At 40.5% G+C, this 27,691-nt stretch overlaps 1 protein-coding gene and 1 long non-coding RNA gene across 3 annotated transcripts in view; one reads left to right on the top strand and one right to left on the bottom strand.

Moving 5' to 3' along the window:
- Nucleotides 1-516: 516 nt before the first annotated feature.
- LOC114685529 (zinc finger protein 58-like) lies at nt 517-18,757 on the bottom strand. Its single transcript, XM_028860155.2, has 4 exons — nt 17,218-18,757; nt 13,903-14,029; nt 12,839-12,934; nt 517-3,387 (listed from the first exon to the last, which is right to left on the bottom strand). The coding sequence occupies exons 1-4, from the start codon at nt 17,356-17,358 to the stop codon at nt 1,850-1,852; spliced, it is 1,902 nt and encodes a 633-aa protein (XP_028715988.2). The 5' UTR covers nt 17,359-18,757; the 3' UTR covers nt 517-1,849.
- A 1,492-nt stretch (nt 18,758-20,249) lies between these two features.
- Nucleotides 20,250-27,691, top strand: part of LOC119088706 — a 30,202-nt gene continuing 22,760 nt past the window's right edge. Inside the window, exons 1-2 of one of the 2 annotated variants that reach the window (XR_005092400.1) lie at nt 20,250-20,422; nt 21,377-21,467. This is a non-coding gene — a long non-coding RNA (uncharacterized LOC119088706). Of the gene's footprint in view, nt 20,423-20,609; nt 20,746-21,376; nt 21,468-27,691 lie in introns of those variants that run through there. The other variant, XR_005092399.1, reaches the window with a different exon arrangement.

Genomic DNA, 27,691 nt, shown 5'->3' on the forward strand with positions numbered 1-27,691 from the left:
CAGATTCTTGTGCTATAATCATTGTTAAAACAGGTCAGTTTGGATATGTCTAAAGCCAACAAGCATTAAAATATTTATTTTGGGAGAATTTAATATATGTATATAAATGTTTTATTCAAATCTCCACATTCCTTCACCTATTGCTTCTCACCCTTAAAAACACTTTACTCTCCCTATTTGGTGGGCTTTTTCTTTGTTATTTCCTTCATCCCACTTAGTGCTCCCTCCATGTGTAGGGGTGTAGGACAGTTTGACTGGAACCTGGAAGCCTCTCAGGTTGACTCTCTCCCTCAGGAGGCATCAATTGCCAAGAGCTCCTCCGCATAGGGAGAGACACAGTGAGGCCCTAGTGCAACCGTGCTTGTTCTGTGGCCCGCTTAGTTTGTGTAAGTGTTGTCTGGGTAGTAATAGCCACAGTATGGGTTTTGTTGTTGTTGTTGTCTTGTTTTGGAGACAGGGTTTTTCTGTGTCGTTTTGGATCCTATTCTGGAACTTGCTCTGTACACCAGGCTAGCTTGGAACTCATAAAAATCCACCTGCCTCTGCCTCCCAAGTGCTGGGATTAAAGGCGTGCACCACCACCTGGTGCCACAGTGTGTTCATGCATGAAATGGTAGTGACATTTCTAGCAATGTTTCACTGTTCTACAGATGTTTCAACACTTCTACTATCTTAGTGGAGACACCTACTACATCTGGCTCTGACATTCTTTCTGCCTCTTCTCTCTCGGAAACCCATGACTTTTGGCTTTAGATGTTCGTAAGGGACCTCTTTTACAATGTGTGACACAGGTGTCACTTTTAGATTAGGGCCCTGCACAGCCTAATGTTCTCTACACTTGAACCAATTTGTGTCTGCGTATTATTCTCCATCGACAACACAATTAAATTTTCTGGTGGGTGTTGAGAGGTGCCTCACTCTGTTGGTAGAAAGATGAGAACTTGGGTTGATGTAGTTAGTATCCACTTATTAGAATAACAGCAGTAAATTCTCACTAGCACATATCACCCAGGCAAAAGTGTATCACCAATTTAATGTCACATTAGCTTCCGTTTGTGGAATGAGCTTCAAATCCAATCAGAAAGAGATTGGTTCCTCTCATAACTTCCCTGTCATTATTGCTCTATGGGCACTGCTGTTTTTTATGAGGCACAGCAGCTGCACCTGATGCCATCTCTGCCTCAGCTGATGACTGCGTCTCTGCAGCTGCTGCCTTAGACCAGAAAAGCCTGCATGTACTTTTAACTAACTCTCTATCCTTTTATTTTACCAATAAGGATTCAGGAGCCAGATACTGCATGACAACCTGCTAGCTCAGAGAGACAGAGATTCTTACACACCTAGGGGAGATATTACAGGAGCTTGGATGACTCCACTGGGAAAAACAAGAGTAACTATGACACAGCCCAGATCTCAGATTCCAGGCACCAAGTGGCCAAAGTTAGGACATGGTAAAGGTTTCATGGAACATTTATAGTTACAGAAGAAAAAGACCCATTAATCAAGGCAAGTTTGTTGGTTACAGCAAAGAGAAGTCTCTACTCTTCTCCGATGACGTGCTTAGTGCTCTTGATAGTTAGATGTTTGTGTTGACATTCCAAAATAATTAACTTAATATTCTCTTCTATGGATACATTAGAGCAGATAAGACCTGAATTCTTAGCAAAGACTTTACCACACTTCACACACTTATGGAGTTTGTAGTCAGAATGAATCTTTTGATGTGTTTTAAGAGTTGAAGAAATAAACTTTTTAAGACATTTGTAGGATTTCTCTCCCATATGAATTATCATGTGTTGAGTAAGGATCTATAATGATTAACAAAGTCTATGCCACATTCCCCACACTTTTAAGAATTGCCTTCAGAATGAATTTTGGTCTTTTTTTTATGTCGTCTAAGGGTTGAAGAAGAGGAAAAACATCTGTCACAGTCTTCACATTTGAAGAGTTTCTGCCCAGTATGAACTTTCTTGTGTTTCCTAAGGGATGAGAGATAATGAAAGGCTTTGTGACATTCTTCACACTTGTAGGGTTTCTCTCCAGTGTGAATTGTTTGATGTTCCCGAAAACTCCTAGAATAGGAAAACCGTTTGCCACATTCTACACAGGTATAAGGATTGTCTTCAGAATGAATTGTCTGATGTCCTCTAAGGGATAAAGATGAATAAAAACATCTGCCACACTCTTCACACTTGTAGGGATTGTCTTCAGAGTGAATTGTTTGATGGCGCCGAAGGGATGAAGATAAATAAAAACATTTGCCACATTTTTCACACTTGTATGATTTCTCTCCAGTATGAATTGTCTGATGTTCTTGAAGGTTTGTAAAACAGGACAACATTTTACCACACTCTGCACACTTGTAGGGATTGTCTTCAGAATGGATTGGTTGATGTCGTATAAGGGATGAAGATGAGCAAAAACATTTGCCACACTCTTTACACTTGTAGGCTTTCTCTCCAGTGTGAACTGTCTGATGCTCTTGAAGGTGTGCAAAGGAGGAAAACCTTTTGCCACACTCTTCACATTTGCAGGGATTGTCTTCAGAATGGATTGTTTGATGTCGTTTAAGCGATGAAGATGAGCAAAAGCACTTGCCACACTCTTCACACTTGTAGGCTTTCTCTGCAAGATGAGCTGCCTTGTCCTCAATGAGGAAAGCAGTCTTAGTAACTTCTTTTCCACTCAGTTTACACTTGTAAAGTTTCTCTCCAGTATGAACTGCCTTGTGGTTCTCAAGGCCAGAGTGATAACGAAAGGCTTTGTGACATTCTTCACACCTGTATGGTCTCTCTGCACTATGAATTGTATGATGTTCCTGAAGCTTTGCAGAATGGGAAAAACTCTTGCCACACTCTTCACACTTGTAGGGACTGTCTTTGGAGTGAACTGCTTGATGTTGTTTAAGGTACAAAAGTGAGGAAAAACATTTGCCACATTCTTCACACTTGTAGTGTTTCTTCTCTGCTGTATGAATTCGCTGATGCACCTGAAGGAATGATGGTTCATAAAAAGCTCTGCCACACTCTTCACACTTGTAGGGTTTTTCTCCAGAATGAATTCTTTGATGTTGCTTCAGCATTGAAGGATAGTAAAATAATTTGCCACATTCTTCACACTTGTAAGTTTTTTCATCAGTATGGTTTTTCTGGTGTATAAAAAGTGACGAGCGAGTACTGAAGGCCTTATGGCATTCTTTACACTTATAGGGTTTTTCTCCAGTATGAAGTCTCTGGTGTATGGAAAGTGTTTTATGAGAACTAAGGGCCTTACCACATTCTTTACACTTGTAGGGTTTCTCTTTTGTATGAATTCTCTGGTGTTGAATATGCAGTGAGTTACAATCAATGGCCTTGTTGTAAATGTTATAATCATCGGTTGTTGTTCCTGTTGAGGAAAAGTTGAGATATGAACAAAACTAGGAAATATTCTTCATACTTACAATGCTAATCTTTTTAAAAGGAAATTTTTACTCCTACATATTGTAGCATGAATGAGAAAGTACAGTACTATTGTTGTTTATTTGTTTATTTTCTTTTGGGACCCAAAACCCAGCTCCCAAATCAATCAAACACAGAGGCTTATTCTGACTTATAAATGTCTAGCCTTAGCTTGGCTTGTTTCTTGCCAGTTTTTCTCAACCTAGATTATCCTATCTCACTTTTACTCTTACTCTGTGGCTGGCTTGGTGACTGAGTGGCTGGCCCCTACCCTCCACTTCCTTCTCTCACTCCTAGATCTCCTTCTATTAATTCCTTCTGCCTGCCAGCCTCACCTATTTTTTCTCCTGTCTCGTCATTGGATGTTCAGCTCTTTATTAGACCATCAAGTATTTCAGATAGGCACAATAACACAGCTTCATGAGTTAAACAAATGCAACATAAACAAAAGTAACACACTTTAAAATAATATTCCCCAACATAGAACATTTCAAAACCTATAGGCACTAAGCATAAATGCTAAAATATTGTAGGTAGCAATGATCTCTACTTCTACTAGACAAAGGGCACAACAGGATAGAATATAGAAATAATGGCATATTATTCAAAGTTTAATAACTAAGTAAGTTGTAAGGGCATTTTACTAAGAGAAATAAGCCCATTAAACAACAGAGACGTTATATGGCCAGACACCCATGAAATTATAAAGTAACCGAGCCTGGAAAGAGAAAGTTAATTGTGATTTTGTGAATTTGAGCTATCATCTAAATACAAGATTTTTATCCTCCATATAGAGTTTTATTTTGGAAGGTACAAAAGGTATGCTGCACAAGAAGTAGATAAATTTATCAAAGCTCAAAAATTCAGGACAGTATTTTGTTTTATTTGGATGACAAGAACATATATACCTGGAGTATATATGTTGATAACTTGAAACATATCAAGTCATGATAAAAAAGAAAACTTCAGGTTCACCTGTGCATTACACAAATTTTGCTGTGGCAACATATTTGTCAGTGAATAGATGACAAAATGACTGATTTCCTTTTTTGATTGTTTTTGTTTTTTCAAGACAATGTTTCTCTATGTAGACCTTGCTGTCCTGGAACTCAATATCTAGACCAGGCTGGCCTCAAACTCAGAAATCCACCTACCTCTGTCTCTCAAGTGCTGGGATTAATGGGATTAATGGAGTAGGCCACCATGCCTAGGCAATAAAATTATGTATTTCTAAAATTTCTTTACTTACAAGAGTAAACTGCTATTGAGCACTAAATAGAGAGACAAGGAACGAGGCATGAAAACAGGAAACCTGTGTTTACCTATGAAGTAACAATTCACAGAGCAGAGCTTGTAGATATTCTGATATCTTACACTGTCCTTATGTACTTTATCAATGTGTTGCATCAATCCACCAAAATATATAGGGAATGTATAACAAATGATTGTAGGTTATACACACCTCTGAAATAATACCAAAGAATATCAAATCGCAAAGTAAAGAAAAACACTTTGAAACCACAAAATTTTGAAAGCTTAGTGGTGAGGTATGAAATGTATACTCCTAGTTACGGACAGTTTTAATCTTTGAATATATATCCACAAAGGGCATGCATTTTAAACCCTTATTGCCGAGTGTGTGATAAAGAAAATATTTAGAAGATATCTTCATCAAAGACAAAAAACTCTGATGGGGTCACTTTCTTCAACATGTGTCTAAGTGACATGAAAGAACTCATGTATGAAGTTAGTTTCATACAATGGTTTCACACCTAGGTATTTAGAAATGTGTGCAATTTTCAGATGTGTAGAAAATAGTACAGAGTCTGTTCCTGAACTGTTCAAAGTGACTCTTATTTTGCCTAAGTTTTACCCAACTGCTCCCCCAACTGGACAATCCTGCTGAGAAAATGTACTCAGGCAGCCTCATGGGCAGGTCTGGAAGATCCACTGTTTTACAACAAGAAACAAATTGTGTGAATCAATGAAGGTAAAAGTTTTGGATTTGGGGCCCCTGATCTGGCTGTGGTATGATGTAACTGTGGAATTGGCTTTATAAAGCCAATTAAACTCGGGTTGGAGAGTGCCGGAATGACCACTGCATTTCCTGACACAAAACCCAGCACTGTCCTTCTGGTCCTCCAATGGGGTAGGTGTGGGTATTTTTGTCTGGTCCAGATTCTGATAAAAAACCTGACAGGGAGTCCTTCCCTGGGTCTTTGTCTAAGAGTAAAGATGTTTACTAAAGAGGTAATAGATAAAGCCGGGCGGTGGTGGCGCACGCCTTTAATCCCAGCACTCGGGAGGCAGAGCCAGGCGGATCTCTGTGAGTTCGAGGCCAGCCTGGACTACCAAGTGAGTCCCAGGAAAGGCGCAAAGCTACACAGAGAAACCCTGTCTCGAAAAACCAAAAAAAAAAAAAAAAAAAAAAAAAAAAAAAGAGGTAATAGATACATTTCTAATTGAATCCACATCTTATGTCATTTCTGTGGATGCTGAAGGAGTGACTGTATCGTCCACTCCATCTGTGCTCTCTCTGATGTTGTTCTGGACCTTACACTTTGTCACCTTTCCTGACCCTCCTTGTGGAACAGAGAGTCAGCCACTCTCTGAGCTCACTGTGGATTCAAGGCTACTGGACGCTGTGGGGTTCCTCTGTCCTCCTGCCTGTCCTCCATGGGCAGTGCCAACGTCCTCTCTGAGGCTGTGTTAGTGGGTCTGGGAACTCCGTGTCTATTCCTCTTCAACCTGCTCATCCCTCACACCGAGATCTCCCTTATGGTATTATGATGAAACAAGCTACTTAGCGTAGAAGGTCTGCAGGATTGATTTAGATTTTATACAGTACACTATAAAGGGTTCAAGAGACTGAAGTGCCCAGTTCCTCCATGAATATATTTATGTTTAAATTTTGTTTTGGTATAAAAGAATTTCAATTCAACAATCATAATTTTAGAGTGTGAAATTTTTAAGAGATATAAATTACTTCATTTATCAACTCTTACTGATGAGAGTCACTATTTAATTGTAAGCTGTTACAACAAAGGTAACTAAGACAGAATAGCTAATGATGAGTCACCTAATCAATGGTGGAATATATTTAGTGTGCCCAGAGGTGTGTTCACATTCATGCTAAATACAAATATAATTCATTTACAGACACAATATTAGAGGGAGAGAAAATTTCCTACCTTCCATTATCCAGTCCTCTGTACATGTCATCAAAGTTAAGCCTAAAGCAGGTAACTGAAACAAATTTAAGTTCAACTTCTTTTTTCCTTACTATAGAATAACATTAAAATCAGATGTACTTAAAGTAACTGGTTATTGGGCCAGAAGTGGCGACTCATACTTTTAATCCCAGCACTCAAGAGCAGAGGCAGAAAGATCATTTTGAGTTCAGTGCCAGCCTGGTCTAAAAAGCTATCTCAAGGAAAGCCAAGGCTATAGTCAAACCCTGTCTTTAAAAACAAAAACAAAAAAAAAACATAGAAATCTGGTTATTGAAATTGAATGCTTAAGTAAAAAGAATTAAATCTATACTACACTTGTAGGGCAGGACACAAGAAAATAGATTATCATCCTTACTCTCACATTGCACACAGACCTGCTGAATTAATGGCATTCTAGTTTCAACACAGGATAAGGCTGCATGGGGAATAGGACTTGTCAGTGTCTGCTGTTCCTGTCTCCCTCTGACCTGCAAACCAGACCAGGAAATCCTATTCCTTATCTGTAGAGAAGATGAATCACTTCTCATGTTCCACAAGAGGGAGTGGATTCTATCACCTTGAGGAGGATCTTAGATCCTGCACCACATTCCAAATGTGCCAAGCAATGAAAACACTCATTGCAATTTCTTAGCACTCCATGTCTCCTGAACTGATAGTTGAGGATACCAAGGGAACCTTATACCTATGCTTGACACCCAACTGGTATGAGAACTACACGCCAGTTCAAATGGCCATGCCCTGACCCCTGGCTTTGAATTTCCTCCTCTTAACAAAGCTAACCCCAGAGCTGAGATGTCAATGCCTGATTGTGTAAGGAATCCTCAGCAAAGTGGTAGATAATATATGTCAGAGGCTCTGCCACATGTTGGGTCAGGACAGCAGGATGAACTATGGGCACTCATTTAAACTAAGTTGCATATGCGATGTGTGGACCCACGACATCAGGTAAAGAAAGCACTACAGCCTGAGGAGGAGGTGAGGTTTACTGTAAAGTTCACCCAAAGCAGTCACTCTGAGTTACTTTCCAGAGACATCTGGGACCAGCTCCTCTGCTGTGGAATAATCTTTTTGTACAATAGGAATATGTATTACTCTCACTGTTAATAATTGGCTGATGGGTAGGCAGGATTTTTTTAGGCAAAGAGAATGCTGGGAAAAAGAAGAGTGGAGAGAGAAGAGTTGCCAGTAGATAGAGAGAGAAACAAGATGAATGTATCCTGTAGAAAGAAGATACAAATATGGGTTTATTTAAAATGTAGGAGCCAGCTAATAATGAGCTACTTTTTGCTGAGCATTTATAATTAAGTCTCCACTTTGGTTATTTTGGAGCAGCTGCTGGGACAGGGAAACTCTGCCTACAAATGGCATTCCAAGTTGGTGTACCACAATCACATAAGACCTGAGAAAGCTTTAAAAAAATACTGAACACAAAAATGGAGCCGAATGCAGCTTCCTAGTCTTGTGTCCCTCATGTGGGAAGAGATGAGTCTCCTGGCAGCTGCCTACAGATTTGAGCCACCTGAGCTCTGCAAGCACACTGTGTGGCAGCTTTGATGTTTTGCTCATGCAGACAGAAAAGGTTGCAGATGCTCAGAAAAGACAGATGCAGACAGGGGAAAAAAAATCTCTAAACCAGTTTCAGTGTGTTTAAGAATGTACAAAGATTTGGGAAAGAAAAGTAAAAGGGTAGAGACAGTCATAAAAAATATATAACTATGTTTAAAATAATAAAGTAAAAGCCCTTGGAAAGAAAGTAAAGTAATATAAAAGAAAAAAGCCACATAAAGAGGGGAAATACACAGAGTGTCTAAATCTGTATGTTGTGTTGTCTTTGTATTTTCTGATTGCTAATGAAGGAACAACAACTAATAAGACACATTGGACTATGAAAACTGCTGAATTAAACCAACCTGTATATTTTAAAAATGCCTTGACTGAAAAAAAAAAAAAAAAAAAAAAAACAAAAAACAAAAAAACCAGGAAATTTCCTGGCTACAAACATAAAGAAATAAAGATAGAAAAACTACAAAACATGTGATGTATATTTTACATGCTCAAACATAAAACAAAAACTCATCTTTGGCTGACTTGTGTATACCACATACACTCTACTTGTATTAACACAGATATGTATGTTACGTTTAAAAGTTTATGCATTTTCAGAAGGGGACCAGACAGCAATAAAAATGGATGGCCTACATAATCCAACATCTCAGAGCACCTCTGTTGCAATTTTTTCAGAATTGTGTGTCCTAAACAGTTTCAAGGCTGTTGGCTGAGATGATCCAGCCTCACAGACTACACTAGTCAAGACCTACCAATTATCCTGATTTACTCAAGGTTCCCACAAAGATACCAGTGCCCATAGAGAACAGGAAGTAATCCAAAGAATGACACTCACATTCCCAACATATGGGTTACAGATGTTTATTATCATTTAAGGGAGATTAGTTACAAGTTTTTATTGTTCTTAGTAAAATAAAGAAAAAAGGCTAAACAAAAGAGTTAAATTCAAAGATCTCTTTCTAAAGGAAAAAGGGGGATATGATACAGAAATGATGGGATAAAAGGGTAGATTATTGAATCCACTTTAAGCCAAAAGGCAATAATTAATCTCAAGATAGTTTACACTGGTATGGATTTTGGTTTATTGATACAAATTAAAAGTTAATTTTTTTTTATACTGTGTGTATGTTTCTACTCGTTTGGCATATTGTGTTTATGCAGTGTGGTGATACATTGTGTACCCTAATAAAATTTGCCTTAAGATCAAAGAACAGAACAAGCCACTAGATTAAACATAGAGGCCAGGCAGTGGTGGCATACATCTTTAACCCCAGCACTCGAGATCACACACCTTTGCTAACAGTATTTGGGAAGCACACATGCCATTAATCCCAGCACTGGGAAGGAAGTGAGGGCTGGATGGAGAAAGAAAGGTATATAAGGTGTTAGTAGACAGGAACTTGATGCTTTTTGGATGACGCCCTTTTCGCTGAGAGCTTTTCAAATGAGGACTCAGAGGCACTCAACAGAGGATCCGTGGGGTTGGGGAGGTGAGACATGGCAGTGGCTTGTTCCTTTGTCTCTCTGATTCTGAGTTTTTTATTAAAAAGACCATTTTAGAATTTCAAGCAACAATGCCGCTCATTTTAAAATGTAATGTATGATTAAAAATAAAGGTTGGTAGCCATTTATAATAATCAAACTCATAGTCATGCTAGGTATGTTTTAAAAGTCATAAATAGATTTATTTAGATAGATAGATGGTCTTCAAAAACTTCACAGACCTATAGAATATGGCATTTAAAATGTTTTAATAACATAAAGCTTTTCTTGACAGTGAGACACGTCTGCTCCTGGCAGCACCAATTTACTTCAAAGATGGTGGGCATTGAAGAAACTCCATATCGAGTTTACTTTCTTTTCTTTTTCTTTTTGGTTTTTTTGAGACAGGGTTTCTCTGTGTTGTTTTGGTGCCTGTCCTGGATCTTGCTCTGTAGACCAGGCTGGCCTCAAAGTCACAGAGATCTGCCTGGCTCTGCCTTCCAAGAGCTCGGATTAAAGGTGTGCGCCACCACCGCCTGGCAGTTTTTACTTTCTTTATGGCAAAAGCTAGCCATTTGGACAAAGGAACTGCCTTTGCCTCAGTGGTGACAGTATGCTGTCCAATCTGGACCAGCAAGATGTAAAAGAAAGTGACTGCCAAACTTTGCCAAGACAAAGTAGGACAGTCCTTCAAAATTCCCTGCTTCTCAAAATTGTCTGTTAGATATTCTAGGCTTGTAGGCCAAGGATGGATGTCCCAATATTACAATAAAATTTTCCGTGACTGTCCAGGCAGCCAGATGTCCCTGTCATTAGGTAACATTTCACCTTTCTGAGGTCTTTGATTGAGTTAAAGAATGAATAATTAGAGTTAAAGATTTCCTTAGTTATAATAAAAGGTAAATTAGAAATAAATTTTTTTTTTCGATTCACAAAGATGGAATAGATAATAAAATATTATCTCTAAATTTGTCAAATACAAATGAACTGGATATGTAATTCTTACTTGAGAACTGTTTTGTTATACATAGCTTTACTATGTTAAACTTAAAATCTTCCTTTTTTTTTTTTTTTTTTTTTTTCTCAAGACAGGGTTTCTCTGTGTAATAGCCCTGGCTGTCCAGGAACTCCCTCTGTAGACCAGGCTGCCTCAAACTCACAAAGATACGCCTGCTTCTGTCTCCTAAGTGCTGAGATTAAAGACATACACCACCACCACCTGGCAAAACCATCCTTCTTAATAAGACAAAAAGGAGAAAAATGGTATGGAATAATCCTTCTATAAATTGTGAAGATGTGTTGCTCTCATTGTTAATAAAAAGCTGATTGGCTGATGCTAGGTAGAATTTTCAGGGCAGAAAGAATGTTGGGTACAAAAAGAACAGAGTCAGAGGAGTCACCAGGATACAGAGGAGAAAGAGATAAACATTCCATACAAAGAAAAGATATTGCCATGTGGCAGAATGTAAATAAGACATATGGACTGATTTAAAATGTAAGAGCTAGTTAATAATAAGCTTGAGCTATTAGCTGAGCATTTATAAATATTAAGTCTCTCAGTGGTTGTTTGGGAGTAGCTGGTGGGACAGAGCTGATTGTGGTCTCGGCAAAAAACTCTACCTACACTCCTCAGCCCTGCTCCTATTATAAATCTGATGCCAGTGAAATTATATACTTGGAGGAAGACTGAGAATCAACAGGGGACCTTGAGAAGAAGGGACCACAAGATCTCTTCCTACCATTGGACTACTGGTAATATTAGCTATAATGCTTCCTATAGGGATAGCCACAGTGTCTACACTGACAAGATCTGAAACAAAACATTTTACTAGCTCTGACATATCTGGGATCATCAAGTTTATACTTTTATAAAGTGTATAAATTCTTTAACAAGTTGTGTTGGGAAATATATGCCAATAGCAGTTAGACCTAATATATAATAAAAATATTAACTTGAAAAACAAAACAAAACCTACAAAACCACAGATCCTTATAGCAAGTGAAAGGCCTAAATAGATAGACTAACTGGAATGAAAGAGAGGCACACAATCACTGTACCCATAACTGGCTTGGAGAGCATCTCTGAGTCAACAGTATAAGGCCCTGTAGCTCATTCTGTCCTCCCCTTCGTAGGGCTGATAGTGGGTCCTGCTGAACCAACTGGTGGTAAAAGTGTTGAAAAAACCAAAACAGCCTCTGTTTAATCAGTGTACCCAAAGGCCCAATACAACCCCTTCTACAATAAGTTAATGCTTTGACTCTTCCCTAAGATCACTAGGGAATGGGCTGTGCAAATGAATCCAGGTTGTCTGAGTTTTATCCAAATTGTTCTAATCAACAGGACTGTTGAGCCTTCTGTCCCTGCCTGGCTCTCAGTGATGGAATTGTGGGTTTGGCTTAATAAACCCAATCATGCTCACTTTGGTGTAGAGAGCTTCCTGTTATGAGTTTGCCTGAAATGTCTGCAAATAAATGACACTCAGTCTGACCAGCACTGAATTCTCTTTCCCTGAGTCTTAAACTACAAGAGAGACTTTTCAACAAAAAGAAAAATCCTAGAAGATGCTGTAAATGGAAGCACAGCTCACTGTTGGGGAAATACAAAGCTCAAGAGACTTAAACCATCATAAACTTCTGAGAGATGAGCTTCGACAATAAAGACATGAAGGAGAGACCTAAAGAATGATTCCCACAGTGTCATGTTCCAGGGTAATGGAAAGCCTGCCTTTCTGTGGGATATTTGTATGGTGATATTTTATTTGTGCTAAAATGTGATTTTATTTGTATGTTAATAAATAAAAGTGCCTGGGGGTCAGAGCTAATAGCAAGCCATAGCAGAAGTCTGTCAGTGGTAGCACACACCCTTAATCCCAATCACACGACAGTGTTCAAGGATAAAATGACAGACACACAGGAATTAGGTCTCTTTCTCAGGGGAAGGACAGCAGTGGCATCGGGTGGTAAGAAGGTGGTCACAGCTTTGGGCTACTGCTCTCTGATCTCTGGGGCTTTTAACTCTGCATTTGGCTCTGTGTTTCTTATTTAGTAAAACCATTGAGAATTACATCTACATATCTGGACCTCAACCCTGGCCCCAAACCCCTCATTCCTACACACCTGGCTGCATGTTGGCTGCTGTTTGTCTCGTCACATCTGAAGAGTCTTGTCTTTGCTCCAGAAGTGTCACCAGGTGTGGCTTAGACTCAGCAAGACCTGTTTGCAGAAAAGAAGGAACAAGATTGTTTATGTATTCTTTTACTTGGAACTGACATGCACCTTCCAGTACATGGCTTATAAGGAAAGAGATTATGAAATAAATGATTGCAGACAATCAGTTTCTTAAATGTTTTCTGACAGAATTACTACACTACATAAAGGAATTTACAATATCCAGATGCTGAGTTTCATTTAAAGGAAAAACATTAAAACTGAATTGTGAAACACTGTAATTAACAAGAGTACTCCATGTCTCATGCCATTGAATTTCTAACAGTCCCACTAGAGTGAAGGAAATGTACTTTTAACACAGAAAGGCTAAACACAAAAAGAAAAACAGTGAAATGATCCTTTTTTCATAATTTATTTTTATTTTTCATGTGCATTGTTGTTTTGCCTGCATGTATGTCTGTGTGAGGATGATGTATTAATTTAATCTTTTTCAATAAAAAACTGGGAGTCAGATATTGGGGAAAGAACCTGAAAGATCAGAGAAGCAGGGGAGCAGCCACCACTGACTTCCTACCTCTTCCATTCCTCCATCCAAAAGAGCCGAGATCCTGTCTCAGCCCCACCTTACCACTTCCTGTCCCTCTCTACAGTCCTCCAAACCTCTATGGTCAGCTAGGTGTTAGCTCCGCCCTCAGACTCCAAGCAAGCTGTGTCAGAAAACAAGCAAAATATCACACAACATTAGGGTGTCAGATCTTGGGATTACAGAGAATTGTGAGCTGCCATATAGGTACTGGGAATTAAACCCAGTCCTCTAGAAGATCCACCATTGCTCTTAACAACTGAGCCATCTCACCTGCCCAGAAATGATTTTTAATACAGCCATCTCCCTAATTTTTCTGAAAACAAAGGATATGAAAATGGCTGTTGAAATGCTCCATGAGATACCATACAAAGTGAGGAAGCTACATGTTGATGGTGAAATAAGAATTCACTATGGATGAGAGCCTCACCAAGGAAATCAAGGTTGCTGTAATTCTCCAACATCACATCCCTGTACAAATTCCACTGAGCAGGCTCCAGGCATTCCCTCTCTTCTGCAGAGAACTCAATGGCCACATCCCAGAAGGACAGCATTTCCTAAAATAAAGATCAATGAATGACACCACATTTTAATGTAATTAAAACCATTAATAATATTAACACCTAGATGATTTGGCCTGAAGAGTTCTCCTGTCTTCTTGACACTAGTTAGGGTCATTTGAGAAGAGAGAAGCATAATTGAGAAAATGCCTCCCTAGGACTGCCCTGTAGCCAAGCCCAGAGTGTATTTTCTTAGTGATTGATATGAGACAGCACAGCCCGTTATGGGTGGTGCCCACCCTGGGGATGCTTTTCTATGTGGATAGGAAAGCAGGCAGGACAAGTCAGTAAGCAGTGTTCTTCTGTGGTCTCTGCTCCAGTTCTTGCCTCAGGTTCCTGCCTTGACTTCCCTCAGTGATGGACTGTGACCTGAAGTTGTAGTCTAAATAAACCCTTTCTTCTCCAAGATGTATTTCATCATGGTCTTCATCACAGCAATAAAAACCCTAACACAGGCATCATGTGCCTGTGGACACAAATCTAAATTTTTCCCAGGATGAAAGAGAGCTGGAAATGTTTCTTACATAGGTGAGTAATATTTCTCAGACAAGTTTCAAGTGGTCACATGATCTTACACTGGACCCATCTTCAAGGAAAGTCAAGGTAAAAGATTCAATAAGCTCAGTTGGACATGATCCAATTAAGACAGATAGAATGTAAAATGAACACATCCACAGAATATGCAGTTAGTGCCCTATGCTACTATACACCACACATACACACACTTCTCACAGGAGGAAGTCACAGTAGGGGAGAAGGAATTTCTCAACAGTTGATATGCACAATCATGAATGTGAAGTGAAATGAACATACAGAGTCTGATGCAGCAGCTCGGGCTGTCATCTGGGTTTCAGGATTTCTACAGATTCACTGATGGTGCAAATGATGGTGACAAGGGACGTGAGAAGGAGCAGGCAGGGGCAGAACTCACAGACTGAATGTCATTTATGTATCTGATCATGTGAGAAAACAGGCAAGTACAGGACTAACAACGCTGTTGAGATTTAACATAGAATAGACATCACCGGATCTTTTTGTCATTTTCCCTTGCTGTCTTTTCTCTGTCAGGCATTGATTCAGGTGTTTGCGGTATTCCTAAAGCATGTTCTGCACATATAAAACCTGTGTATAAATGTGCTGAAGCTGAGAAATATAATTGCTGATGTTATTTCCTTATATCAAAATTTGCTAATTTTAGAATTTATAGTTTTCATATTTTATTGAGTAAAGTCCAGAATGACCTAAGAGAATAGTCACACATTATTTTTCCTTTTTATCAATACAGGAAATAACAGTATTTTATGTAATAATGAGGTATTCCATAATAACTTCATGGTTAAACTTTGGATCCTCTTCCTAGTTATGGTATGGTCACCTCCTCAAATACTATCTTTCAGGCTTCTGAATGTACCCCATAATGCTTACAGACACCCAGCATTCGGGACACAACACTGGAGGCTTCTCTCTCCTTTCACACTGTCCCAGAGCATTCACTGTTCAGGAAGTGTAGTTGGCATTTTTCTTTAGGACACAAGCCAGCTCCCAAGTAATTACATGGAGACTTCTTATTAATTAGGAAAGCTTGGCCTTTAGTTTATGCTTGTCCCACTAGCTTTTATAACTTAACTTAATCTGTTTCTATTCATCAGTTTGCCTTGTTGCTTTTACTTTTCTTTCATTCTGTACGTCCTGCTTTCCTGCTTCCTTCCTGTCTGTCTGTCTGGCCCTTGGCATCTCCCTCTGTCTCTGTCTCCCAGATTCCTCCTCTTGCTTTCTTTGCACTGAATTCCCACCTGTACCTCCTGGCTAGTTATGGGACATTTAGCTTTTTATTAGATGAATCAGGTGCCTTAGGCAGACAACGTAAACAAATGCAACACATCTTTACACAGTTAAATTGATATACAACAACATAAACAAATGCAAAACCTCTTTACATAGTTACACTAATTTTCCATAACAAGGAAGTCCCAAGTATTGGCTTCCTGAGGTCACTCTGGTCAATGGAAAATACCGTTATATCTCCAACTTCTGTTAGCTATGATTCTTTATGTTTAACATATCTCTGTCTTACATTAGTTTTAATTCATTACATTTAACATATTGAGGAGATCATGTGTTATCTCTACTGCCTAAAATAACTTTTACAGTTTCACCAACATTGTCACAATTGGCAAGAGTGACATATAATTCAGAGAATTAAAATATAAGTATGTCATTTCCCCTCTAACTCCTCATTGCAACTTCTCTCATGTCCTCCTATAGTCCATCTAAACACATAGTGTATTCTTCTGTAATTATTATGTTACACACACACACACACACACACACACACACAAACACAGCAATAAATATGTATATGTAAATATATACATAACTATATAAACATGAAAGGCTGATTCTGTTTAGTGTTCCCTTGTGTACGTTTTGAGCACTGACCACTTGTTACTGGATGAATAGTGAGTGCTTTCCTTCCTGGGAAGACTAATTCTCCCTCTCTTTGCAGTTCTCAGGTGCCTACACTTGGATGCTTACCCAGCAGACTGCCCCCTGCAGGGGATCTTGTGCCACTGTCATTGATCAGTCCTTGTTCAGGCAGCCATGTTGTTGGGGTATCATGGATGCAGCTTCCCTTCCCTTTCTAGAAGGCACAACCTCACAGCAGACTTCCTGGACCCCTGGCTCTCATAATCAATATGCCCCCTCTGCAGAGATATTCCCTGAGCCTCATGTGCAGGAATTGTGGTGTAAGGTATCTTTTGGGTCACAGCACCACAGACAATAGTCCTGTGCACTTTGTAAGTTTTAGTTTTCTGGAATATTCTCTGTGCTGCAGAAAGAAGCGCCTTTAATGAGCAGTGACAACTACACTCAGTGTAGGTATAAGGAGAAGTACTTGGAGTGCAGTTAAGAATTATGATGGTTTAGTGGCCTTAGTATGTTCTCCTCTATGATTTAAGACCTATGAAGTTACCAGAGGCAGTTCCAAGCATTCTGTAGGTCTCCTGTCCCCTCTAAGTCCCATTGACAGCTGCTGCTAATGCCAAGACCTGAGAGGCACCTTTACTGATATCATGCCATATGGGTCATTGTTGTGGTTCATGGACATAACACCTCGGCAGGACCATTTGTTGCTTTTAACCCTTGGAACTTACAAAGCACCTTCCAGCACTAAGCAAACTCACCTTTAGGCAGAAGACATTCAGGTCAGATCCAGCTCCAATCCCCTGGCTCTTGTGTCTCAAGAGCATTATATTTTCACCATCGGGAGGAGAGAGTACCTTATCATCACAAGACTTTAGGGACAACTGAAATGTAGCCTCCATAAGGAATGACAATAGAAATTTTTTTAAAAAGAAAGTGCAGAGTTGAGCAGCAATGAGGAGGCCTGCAGATATTCGAGAAACAGGCAGAATGAAGCAATTTGGTGAAAAGAACACCCAGCACCTTCTCAAGGGAAAAGAAATTGAATTATTTTGGAAGCTTCGTTGTAGCTAGTATAGAATGTTGCTACTTTTAGAAGTAAATAAAAGAAAATCAGATCCCACTCTGTTTTAACTAGGGCACTGGTTCTCAACATGGGGGTCATGACTCCTTTGACAAACCTTCATCTCCAAAGTATTTACATTACAGTAAATAACCTTAGCAAAATTACAGTTATGAAGCAGCAAGGAAAATAATTTTATGGTTTGGGGTCACCACAATAAGAGGAACTTATTAAAGGGTCACAGCATTAGGAAAGGTGAGGCTGCAGAACTAGGGGGTCACCAAGAATGGGGGAATTACGAGAGTGGAGCAGGGCCAGAGCCCAGGAAACATTAACCCCTGAGAGAACTTGAGGAGCCCCCAAAGCAGAGTCAGCGGTAAGGACCACTCCCCACATTGCCCAGCACAGCATAGCACCATTCTACATGGGGAAGTGTCTGCTGTCCTGGGCCAGTCTTCGGTGAGAAGCTGTGGGTGGAGGGCAGTGTGCCTGTAAACAAGGTATCATTTAGGAGGGATTTTACCCAATAAAATTAACAGCAAGCATTTCAGACTGGCAAAATTCATTTCTATAATGAAGAAATTCTAATGCATAGCTTAAGAGGGGCACACTGTCATCCGTTTAAAATTGTTACACATTCTTACTGTCATTGTGAGGTGGAAATCTGTACTCCAATTGAATGGTGGACTGTCCTAGAGGCAAGCCTAGAACAACAGAATGGACAGAGTAGATGTAAAGAACTCTTGCATCTCCTGTCAATATCCCTCAGAGATATCTTTTCAGAGAGTCAGACTAAACTGAAGACTAGCCGGACATTGGTGGGAAGTCAAAATGATGGGCAAAGAAGAACTGTATTTCCGGTCAGGAACTAACACATAGTGGCCCTCCATTGGAAAATCGCCCATTTACCGATTACATAACACAGTGCTTTCAATACACAGCACACACATCATGAATCAGCAACTCCTGGATCTTTGTCCCAGGGCTTCACTCACACAACTGTGCCATGAAATAATCACTAATGTTTGCTTAAAGCCACCAAGCTATACAATTTTATGACTGAACAAGTGGACTAAAGCATGAACAAATATGGAAGACAAAGAATAGTATCTGCTTTGGAAAAATGACATTTAGAATACAATGAAAGAAGCCTGGGAGGAAAGAGACAGACTGCTCAACAAGGGGACCTGGACTGGACCTGTGAAGAGCAGGAACCAACATGAGCACTTTGCTTTACTGGTTGGACATGGCAGTGTCCAGGTGAAGGACAGGGAGGAAGTGGTTTTGTTCTGGCTCAGTGTAAGAAGCATCTGCACACAGTGGAACTTCTGGTGTAAGGTCAGGGGAAGGCATCCCAGCTGCAGCTGCAGAAAAAAAAGACCCAGAAATGTAACCATAGCATCCACATCAGTCAAGAACTGCAGAATGGAAATGAAGAAATAATGGAGTCTCAGATTAGATATGAAAGGAGCAAACTGGAAGAAATCAGTGAAACCAGAAGAAATCAGCATCAGGTCATGACAGTAACAAACACAGATTAATGTCCAAAAAGAATGAACAATCACTACAAGCAGGAATATTTAAGCAAGACATTGAGAATTCTTCCTCACAGAGTAAATGCAAACCAGTATCTGATCACCAAAAAAGTCTGTCTACTGTAAATCACATGAATACACACAGGTCTGTGAGTTCTTCCTCACCCTGCTGACCTGACACAAAAGCCTGGCACTGGAACCCAAGGCCATGAGAGTTTTTCACCTGTTCCAGGGACTCTGTTTATGAACTAGCTCAAGGCCAGATCAAGACATGTTGACACAATCATTGTTGGTCAAGCAGACATCCTGTCGTTTTGATAGTTAGTTTATCCTACATTATGGATGGAAGATCTTTCAAAAGCTAAGAAAACCCAGATCTCCAGGTGAGGCCTAGAGTCAGCTTCTCCAGTTCCCCTTCTTCCTGCAGAGGGTCCCTTTGTGTGGGGGATGTATGTGTGTTCTCTCAGCCGTTTTCTGTAGCAGTTGATTCTGGCTGATCTGTCTGCTGTGCTCTAGAATTTCCTACATGAGACCTATTCCACCTTGGATTTTGACTCTCTTAATTCTTTACCTGTCAGATAAAATGACCACAATCAAGACCTCAAGACCGTTACACTAGGCCGTCTACAGAGTACAGTAAGGACCAGACCCCGTTTGCTCTACAGATTCTGAGAAATCTGACAGCGTCCATGTGAGAACCGCTCAGCTAGAGAAGCATGCTTCCCCACCAAAGCTGCTCACTGAGCTCCCAGCTCCCCCTCAGGAGCAGGCAGGCAGCTGAGCATCATTAGTCTGCAATCCTGGACTTGACACTATCATCTATTCCACGCTACCAAGCAGCTCTCCTGTTCTAAAAGCCCAAGGCAGACTCTGGGTGCACGCAACGTCCTAAAGAAAGCGTCACACAGTGTACAGTCCCTATCGCCCTCTCCCCAGCCCTGACCTGCAACCTCAGGTGTCCCAGCCAGTTCAGCACAACACCTCCAAGGCAGCTTCTTCCGCCCTCCTACCCAGCCCAGGTCTGCTCCCTCCAAGACCGACCCCCGCACCCCGCACAGTGCCTCAGGCTGCGCTGCACCCCGGACCAACCTCCATGTCAGAGACGTAGCAGGAATGTAGAGCAGGCAGGACTCTCTTCTAACTTTAAGGAAGACTCACGTGTATTGACACCAAAAGCCAAGTGCGTATTTCCTGGATGCCCCCCGCCCCGTGATGTCACAGCTCCTAAGACTACATTTCCCAGAAGTCTGAGGGAAGAAAATTCCGGGAACTCATTAGGTGATTTCTTCAGTTCCTGGATTTGTGCCTGTTAGTGTTCTGGAGAAGTCCCACAAAAGACCACCATCCACGAATGCAATTAGCAAAAAGGTTATTTATGCCAGCATGCTTGGGCCGTCCATTCCACACAAAGGCAAAATGATGACCCTGAAAGAAGCTGGCAGGCTCCTTTTAAGCACAGTTGAAGGGAAGTTCTTAGGGCAGTTAGGTCATTTTATCGACAATTGGCTTAAGCAAGTGGCAATCATATTAGTATGCTCTAATTGGCCAGGGCTAGTTAGGGACTTGTTAGGGTTACAGTTTTCCATTTTGGGGCAAGCCTGGACAAATCCCAGGCTTTGTCCTTATTTGGTTTCTGCTGACTGTGGCTCAGGCCTGACTAGGCCTCCTTGTCTTTGCTGTTGGGGGCAGGGGTAGGGTCGGGGGTGGGGAGCATGTGTGTGTGTGGCGGGGGGGTGTGGGGGGTTGTGTTGAAGATTGATAGTCCTTTGTTTGTGGCTCTTTCAGAAACTGAAATTGCGGCCTGATCTCTTACAGAAGACTGAGCTGCCTGTTAGGGTGTCTGCTTCTTATTCTCATCCCCCCCCCCCCTTGAGTAGTGCATCGTCTCAAATCGTGGAGATGTTTCTCTTTGGTTCATGGGCTTGTATTGCTGTTTGAACCCATTAATTGGACTGTAGAGATCTATTCCTTAATAAACCTGATTAAAGCATTAATTGTACATGGTTCCTAGGTAAAAGTTAACAGTAAGATGATTGAGGTTTCAACTAAGGCTGACAAGGCGACCAGTAAAATAGAGGTTCAAACCCTTCTTCATTTTGTTGTCTTTCCAATTGTCAATCATGTAGCCTCTTCCTAAGCAGGGCTATTGAGTTCCTGATAACCCAGAGTGGTTAATATAAAAGCAGTGTTCTTCTCCTAAGTCCCTGCTCAGGCTCCTTCTATTTAGGAGAACTATTTTGGTTAAAGAGGAGAGTGGTTTCTCTGTGTGTGCAACAGGTTTTTCTCCAGGACAATGACATTTGCATCTGTTGTCATTTTCAGGGCCCTGTAGTTCTGCTCTTGTAGTACCAAGGCTGAAGTTCCAGTACCTGTGGCCCCAGTGAAGCCGGCTCCTAGGAGAGTGGATACAAAGGTTGTGAGGATTTTTCGTTTTTTACTGTCTTGGTGATGTTTCTAATTGCTAAATATATATATATCATCAGGGTAGTAGACTATTCTGGGGACTAATTGGACCAGGATGCAAGAGACTTTTGTTCTGACCTAAAACCTGAACATCAACCTAGGGAGTCAAGCCAGAGGCTTATGCCCACCAGGCATCATCTGGTGGGAACAGGAAGCTGGCTCCCATTGGATTCTGAGTGAGATTACAGAGGTGGGGAGTAGCCAGGCAGAGGCTGTTTCAGAGATCATTTCCTATTACCAACTGCAAAGTGAGCCTTCCCTGATTCATTTGTTGCCATCTGCAAGTTTGTATGTCAGGGGTTTGGTTCAGGGGCTGATACTGAGATTCTAGCATCATCAGTTTAGTCAAGGCATCAATGACATAAGAGCCAACAGCAGGGTTGGAAATTTAGCTCAGTGGTAGAGCGCTTGCCTAGCAAGCGCAAGGCCCTGGGTTTGATCCTCAGCTCCAAAAAAAAAAAAAAAAAGCCAATAGCAGAAGCAGAAGGGATAAAGCCCTGTGATGGCTGACAGAGGTCCTTATCTAGAAGGAATCTGAAAATGATAGTGGGGACCAGTTATTATTCTATCTCAGGTTTCCTATTAAAAAAAAAAATTCCTTTTTGATCTAACATTCCAAGGTGGGGGAAGGGGAGAAGGGGTGATATATTCACTTCTGTAATTACTTCCTGCTGACATTAGGACATTGTTGTCAGGGCCTTGGAAAGCAAGTATGTTAGTCAAAGTCAAGGAGGGAATTTAGAAGCATCTGGTTCATTGACCAGTTGAAGAGACAGCATTTATATTGGCTGGATTGGTCCCTATTAGCTTTCAGCAAGTCCAGGGAACACAGTCATTTGGAGCAGGTTGTCATCAGCAGTTATGTTTAGATGTGTCTGTCAGCCAAGTGGAAACCTGTCAAGACAGATACAAGCTCGGAACAGAAGTTAAAATTTATGAACTTATTTGGAACATTTAGACCCATAGTCTCAGTAATTGAAGAAGGGGAGAAGTCCCAAGACCAGGAGAGAGTGAGATGACATCCTCATGAATAGGCACGTAGGGAAATTTAGGCTGTATTTATCTGGAATCCTTTTGAGCTGTGATATATAGATCCAAGTTTTATGACTTTGTTGATTTTCTGAGGTTTACATGAATATCCACTTCATGAAAAAACATAAAAGTTTCAGATATATTAGCCTTATCAATCTGGACTGAAATCCATATTATAGAAAAAGCAGATAACAGGTATCTGTAAAACAACAGTAGACTCACATCCTTGAGTCCTAGCAACAGCTATAGATTTGGGCTTAAAAGCATGGACATTGTACATTATATTCTGTCCAGAGAGCCAGGTATACATTAAACTGAAATGTTTTTAGCCCAATGAAAAGCATCTATGTCTATATTTAGAAGACAACCAAAAGAAATCTAAAATATTGAGCTTGTGACTCAAACAGTCAGCAGTCGTTGTTCTATTAGCTTGTCAGAATTCTACTAACGTCAAATTCTGAACTTTAGAAATCTTAATATAACAATATCATAATCTGAAGCATTTTCCATGTTTTAAATCGTTTTAAGACCTTGAAAATTTACATAGCTTTTAACCCTTTTTTAATTTAATCATTTATCAAAGATATAAGTAGTTATTATTGAGAACAACCACTTTAAGTTATGTTTGAAACCTGTTTATTCCTTAATATGAAGCCTGTAAGGCAATCCTGTTTGCCTTCTCTTATCAAGAGACCTACTAGCTTTAATTAATCAATGAACTAATAAGTTAGCAGCAGCCTTGTGGAAGAATCTGATTGTCTGGTGCTGCTAACCTGACAAAGTTATAGCTAGCCTAGTCTTCAATACCATCAGAGATCTGAGAAGGATACATTCTAAGTGCAGACCAAACAGCTTCCAAATCTATTTTTTTTAAAAAATGACAGAGATTACCCATTACCCAGACTACCATCCCAGTCTCCTGTGCTCTTCGTGGCATTGGAAGCAGAGGTATCAGGACAGTCTTTGGTTGCCAAGCCCATAAGGTGAGAGCTTTCCCTGTGGAGGAGAAACCTGGGGAAGACTGGCCTTATTTTGTTAGTGTCTCACTTGTTCACAATCTGTGTTGGGGCCTGGCAAAAGGTGTTGGGTTGGGACACATTGCCCAGTGATCAGTGTTATCAACAATCCAGGTGGTATCATTGTGTTTTTTCATATCTTCTGTGGGGACCTTGGGAGCGATTGCTAGAAGCTGGGGGTTTCTGTCTGTCATAGTAAGTTTTTATTAAATAATTTAAATGCCATATTCATCAGCTCTTTGATGGGTTTGAGGACCATTATCTATGAACTATATCTAAGCTAAACAAACCAAGGCTTAATCTTGAAAATGTATCTAAGTTTGGTAACAACAACAGGTTTTTGCTTTATCCTATAGATATGTTAGTCAAATGGACCTGTCAGGTTTTGTTGTGTCTTTCTTACTTTATAAGCATTTTTCCCTATTATAGATATTATAGGAGCAGTTAGATTGCAGTTTTCATTTACAGACCATAGATGTGATATTGACAGTTTTTAAGAAACAGGTTTGGACTTTTTCATGAAATTCTGGGTAGCTAAGAGCTTTAACCTTGTCATTTTATAGAAGACCAAACATATAGAACCCTGTAACTCGAAGGGTTATGACTGAAGAGGCACATTGGTGCAGCCATGACAGGCTGCAGACTAACAATCCTGGGACTAGGCCACACCATGCAATAAACAGGAAAACCACAAACTGTACCCTGCAGGGACCAATCAGAATTGAGACAAACCAGTATTAGATGCTCCAGAGCATTAAGGATTGCTTATGTAAGTTATATATAAATTGCCAATTTCCGTGCAGCAACACCACTAAGAACCCGTGTTTGACAAGACTTCTGTTGCCCCACTCCTGCCCAATCAGGAGTTCAACCACCAACTGAATCCAGAATTCCCCTACCTGCCTCCATTCTTTACTCCTTAAAAACCCTGCCTCAACTGGGCTCAGGGATCCCCCTGAACCAATCACTCTGTTGAAATGGACAGAGTCCAAGCTTGAGCTTGCAATAAAGGCTCTTTGCTTTTGCATATGAACTCAGACTCGTGGTCATCTCTAGGGTGTTCATGATGTATAATAATGACATGATGGTTTTGAACCTTAGTCCTCTTCTCTCCTTTTAAAGAGCATGATTTCATTTTTAGCATAAAAATTCTGTAGTGAAGAATCACCAGTTTTTTTTTTTAAAATGAAGAAAACCAACTAAAATTAATCTAATATGGTTAAATCTCCAACATAGTTTATAGTTTCCCTTCAAATTCAGTATAGTTCATATCCTGTCTGGCCTTCTACAACTTTCTATATATCCTCAGGTCAGGCCTTTTCTATCTTTGCTCCTCTGGTTCAGCCAGACATAGACAAATTCTTTTTTTCCTTTTTTTTTTTAATCCAGTCTCCTGATTTTTCTTTTTCTTTCCAGACAACATGCCAATTTTCATCAAAGTCCTTCTTATGGTTTGTACCAGCAGTTCAGAACACTGCATAGGTACACTTTAAACAAGAGCAGAAGCATATATGATATATGTGTGTGTGTGTGTATGTGTGTGGGCGCGCACTCGTGCGCGCATATATATACCTATACAAAAATAATTCTGAATTTGCATCAAAATATAAAAACATGTACCAATGTGAAACATTGGAGACTAACAGTAGTTTTCCTTACCTTAACCACTATTAATTTGTAACCAATTCCTCTAAATAATGACAAGTATTTATAATTCATTGAATCCCATTATGTAAATGACCAAAACCCATTTACAGCTGGGAGAAGCATAAAAGTGCATTCCATGAACAGTGGAGGAGCAGAGGTTACAAGACTCTTGTCTTGTTTACTTGGACTTGTCTCACAAGCTGTCAGAAATCTCACACAGCTTCATTCATGGACTGTGTTCTGACACCATACATCTTAAGGAACAGCATGTTACTGTACAGGTCATTTCCTTCACTGAATAGTGTGCCAAGGGTCAGGATACTCTTTGATGCAGAGTGTGTTTCTTTCACAGACAAGATTGTTGGCAACAGAAGCCCAGGGCTTTGAGTGTGCTGGACTAAAGCTCTACTACTGAACTGCATGTATATATTTTTAAATTAAAGAAAATCAAAATGCTGGTTTTTCTCCAGTGATGTTCAACACAGCTAAAACCTGCAGCTCTGTTTAATAGTCTCCTTTTCAACACAGAGATTTGTTTTTATGATTTTTAAATTATGTGTGTATGTCAGTGTCTGAATGTGAACATGTGAATGTGAGGTAGGTGCCCATGGAGGATGTTATGCTTTTATCTCGGGGACCACCAAAAGACCACCATGGAGATGGAATCCCAATGTAAAAGCAAAGAGCCTTTATTTCAAGCTTGAGCTTGGATTCTCCAGGTCTGTCTGATGCAGCAGTGAGAGCAGAGAGCCCTGAGCCCAGGTGGGGTAGGGTTTTTGTTTGTTTTTTTTTTTTTTTTTTTTTTTTTTTTAATCATAGTAGAGGTTGGGAGTGAGGGGATTTCCAGGGCTCAATACACTGATTGGCTAACATTTGTAGAGGGGCATCTTGGTGAAAGGCAAATATGTGCATGCTGGGCTCAGGGACATCTGGTGATCTTATTTAACCTTGTCTAATGGTTGGAATGTGTGGAATGCCAGGTACTTTCCTTTAGATGCTGGCCCATCCCTGGGTGGTGTCAGTTTATGGCTTTTGCTGCAAATACCAGGTGGTGCCTGTCAGGAAGCCTGTCATGGCAGCTGTGTCTGGACCCCTAAGCCTGTCATGGCAACCATGTGATCAAGCTGTTTTGGGCCCCCTACAGAGCCCAGAGGCATAGGATATCCCAGAAGCTAGAGTCACAGGATGTTGTGAGTCTCAGTCCTCCACATACTCCGTAGGGCTGCTGAGCCATTTTCCAGCTCCTTACTCTCCATTATGGATGCTTTTGTTGTTATTTGTTGTTTTTATAAAAAGAAGATGTAGTCACTGGGCTAGCCCCCAGGAACTCAGATCTTCCACTCTTCCACTTACACTCTTACATAATGTGAGTATCCTGAAGGCAAAGAAGACACTGTTATGGAGTTCACGACCACCGGGGAAAAGAACCACAGACTCAGTTCAGATTGTGATTAGCCAAACTGATTAATTCTGCTATCAGGGCAGCAGTCTCCAATCCAAACTAGAGACTGCTGAGCCAAGACAGATGTGGGAAGGGTTTTTAAAGGTCAAAGACAGAAGAAGACCTCAACTATCTGCACAAGCAGCCCAAGAGCTATTCTGCTCTGACTACACTGTCAAGGTGACTTCGAAATAGTCCTTGAATGTCTGCATAAGCAAGTTACTGAAGTAAAAGAAGTGATTAGTAATGCCTTAACAAGTCAATGGTCAGAGTTGCACATTTCTGGTGGGCGTCACTGAGTTGGTGTTACTGGGAACTTATTTTCCTGTGTTAATCCCACTGATCAAGAATAAGACCACTACCACAATTTAAAGCCAAATTTGAAGCAAGCTTTAATTAAATACTATGTATGTGGATGGGTTCTGACTATGTGTATATCCAGGTTCCTGGGAAATGGTCCAGAATCAAGTTTTGCTAGGGCTTAAGAAGGAAAAACCATAATTCATTGCATTTTCCATCAGTTCCAATCATGGGGAAGCATACATCCTGATGTACCTCCAGCCTCCATCCAATCAGGGGCAAGTGTACTTCCTGATGCATTTCTTGCCTGTGAACCTCTCACCCACATGTGATCAAGCACATCCAGTGCAGATGGGTCAAACAAACTTGTTTAGGGGAATGAAAACATGTGGCTTGTTATCTCCCATATGCAATGGCCTCCAGCATTTCAAGAGCTATCTGTCCTTGGCCAAGGGGCTTGCAGATTGGAGGCATTTTTGTTTCATGGATCTCTTAGGCATAGTAATTAAAACTTAAAATGCCAAGAGCCAACCAACACCCACTATTCAGCTGGAAGCAGTCTTTGAGAGAAACGTCGCCCCCGTACCCAGTCAACCACAATTTTTTCTTTTTTTAAAAAATAAAAGAGTCGGGAATGAAGGTTCACAACACGCCTCCGCCCCCCAACGGTCACATTACAGCGGACACTTCGCCTACCAATTCCAGTCAGGCCGGACACCTCCGACTAGCAAGTTCCGC

The sequence above is a fragment of the Peromyscus leucopus genome, chromosome 11 (assembly GCF_004664715.2).
Source record: "Peromyscus leucopus breed LL Stock chromosome 11, UCI_PerLeu_2.1, whole genome shotgun sequence".
NCBI classification, from domain to species: domain Eukaryota; kingdom Metazoa; phylum Chordata; class Mammalia; order Rodentia; family Cricetidae; genus Peromyscus; species Peromyscus leucopus.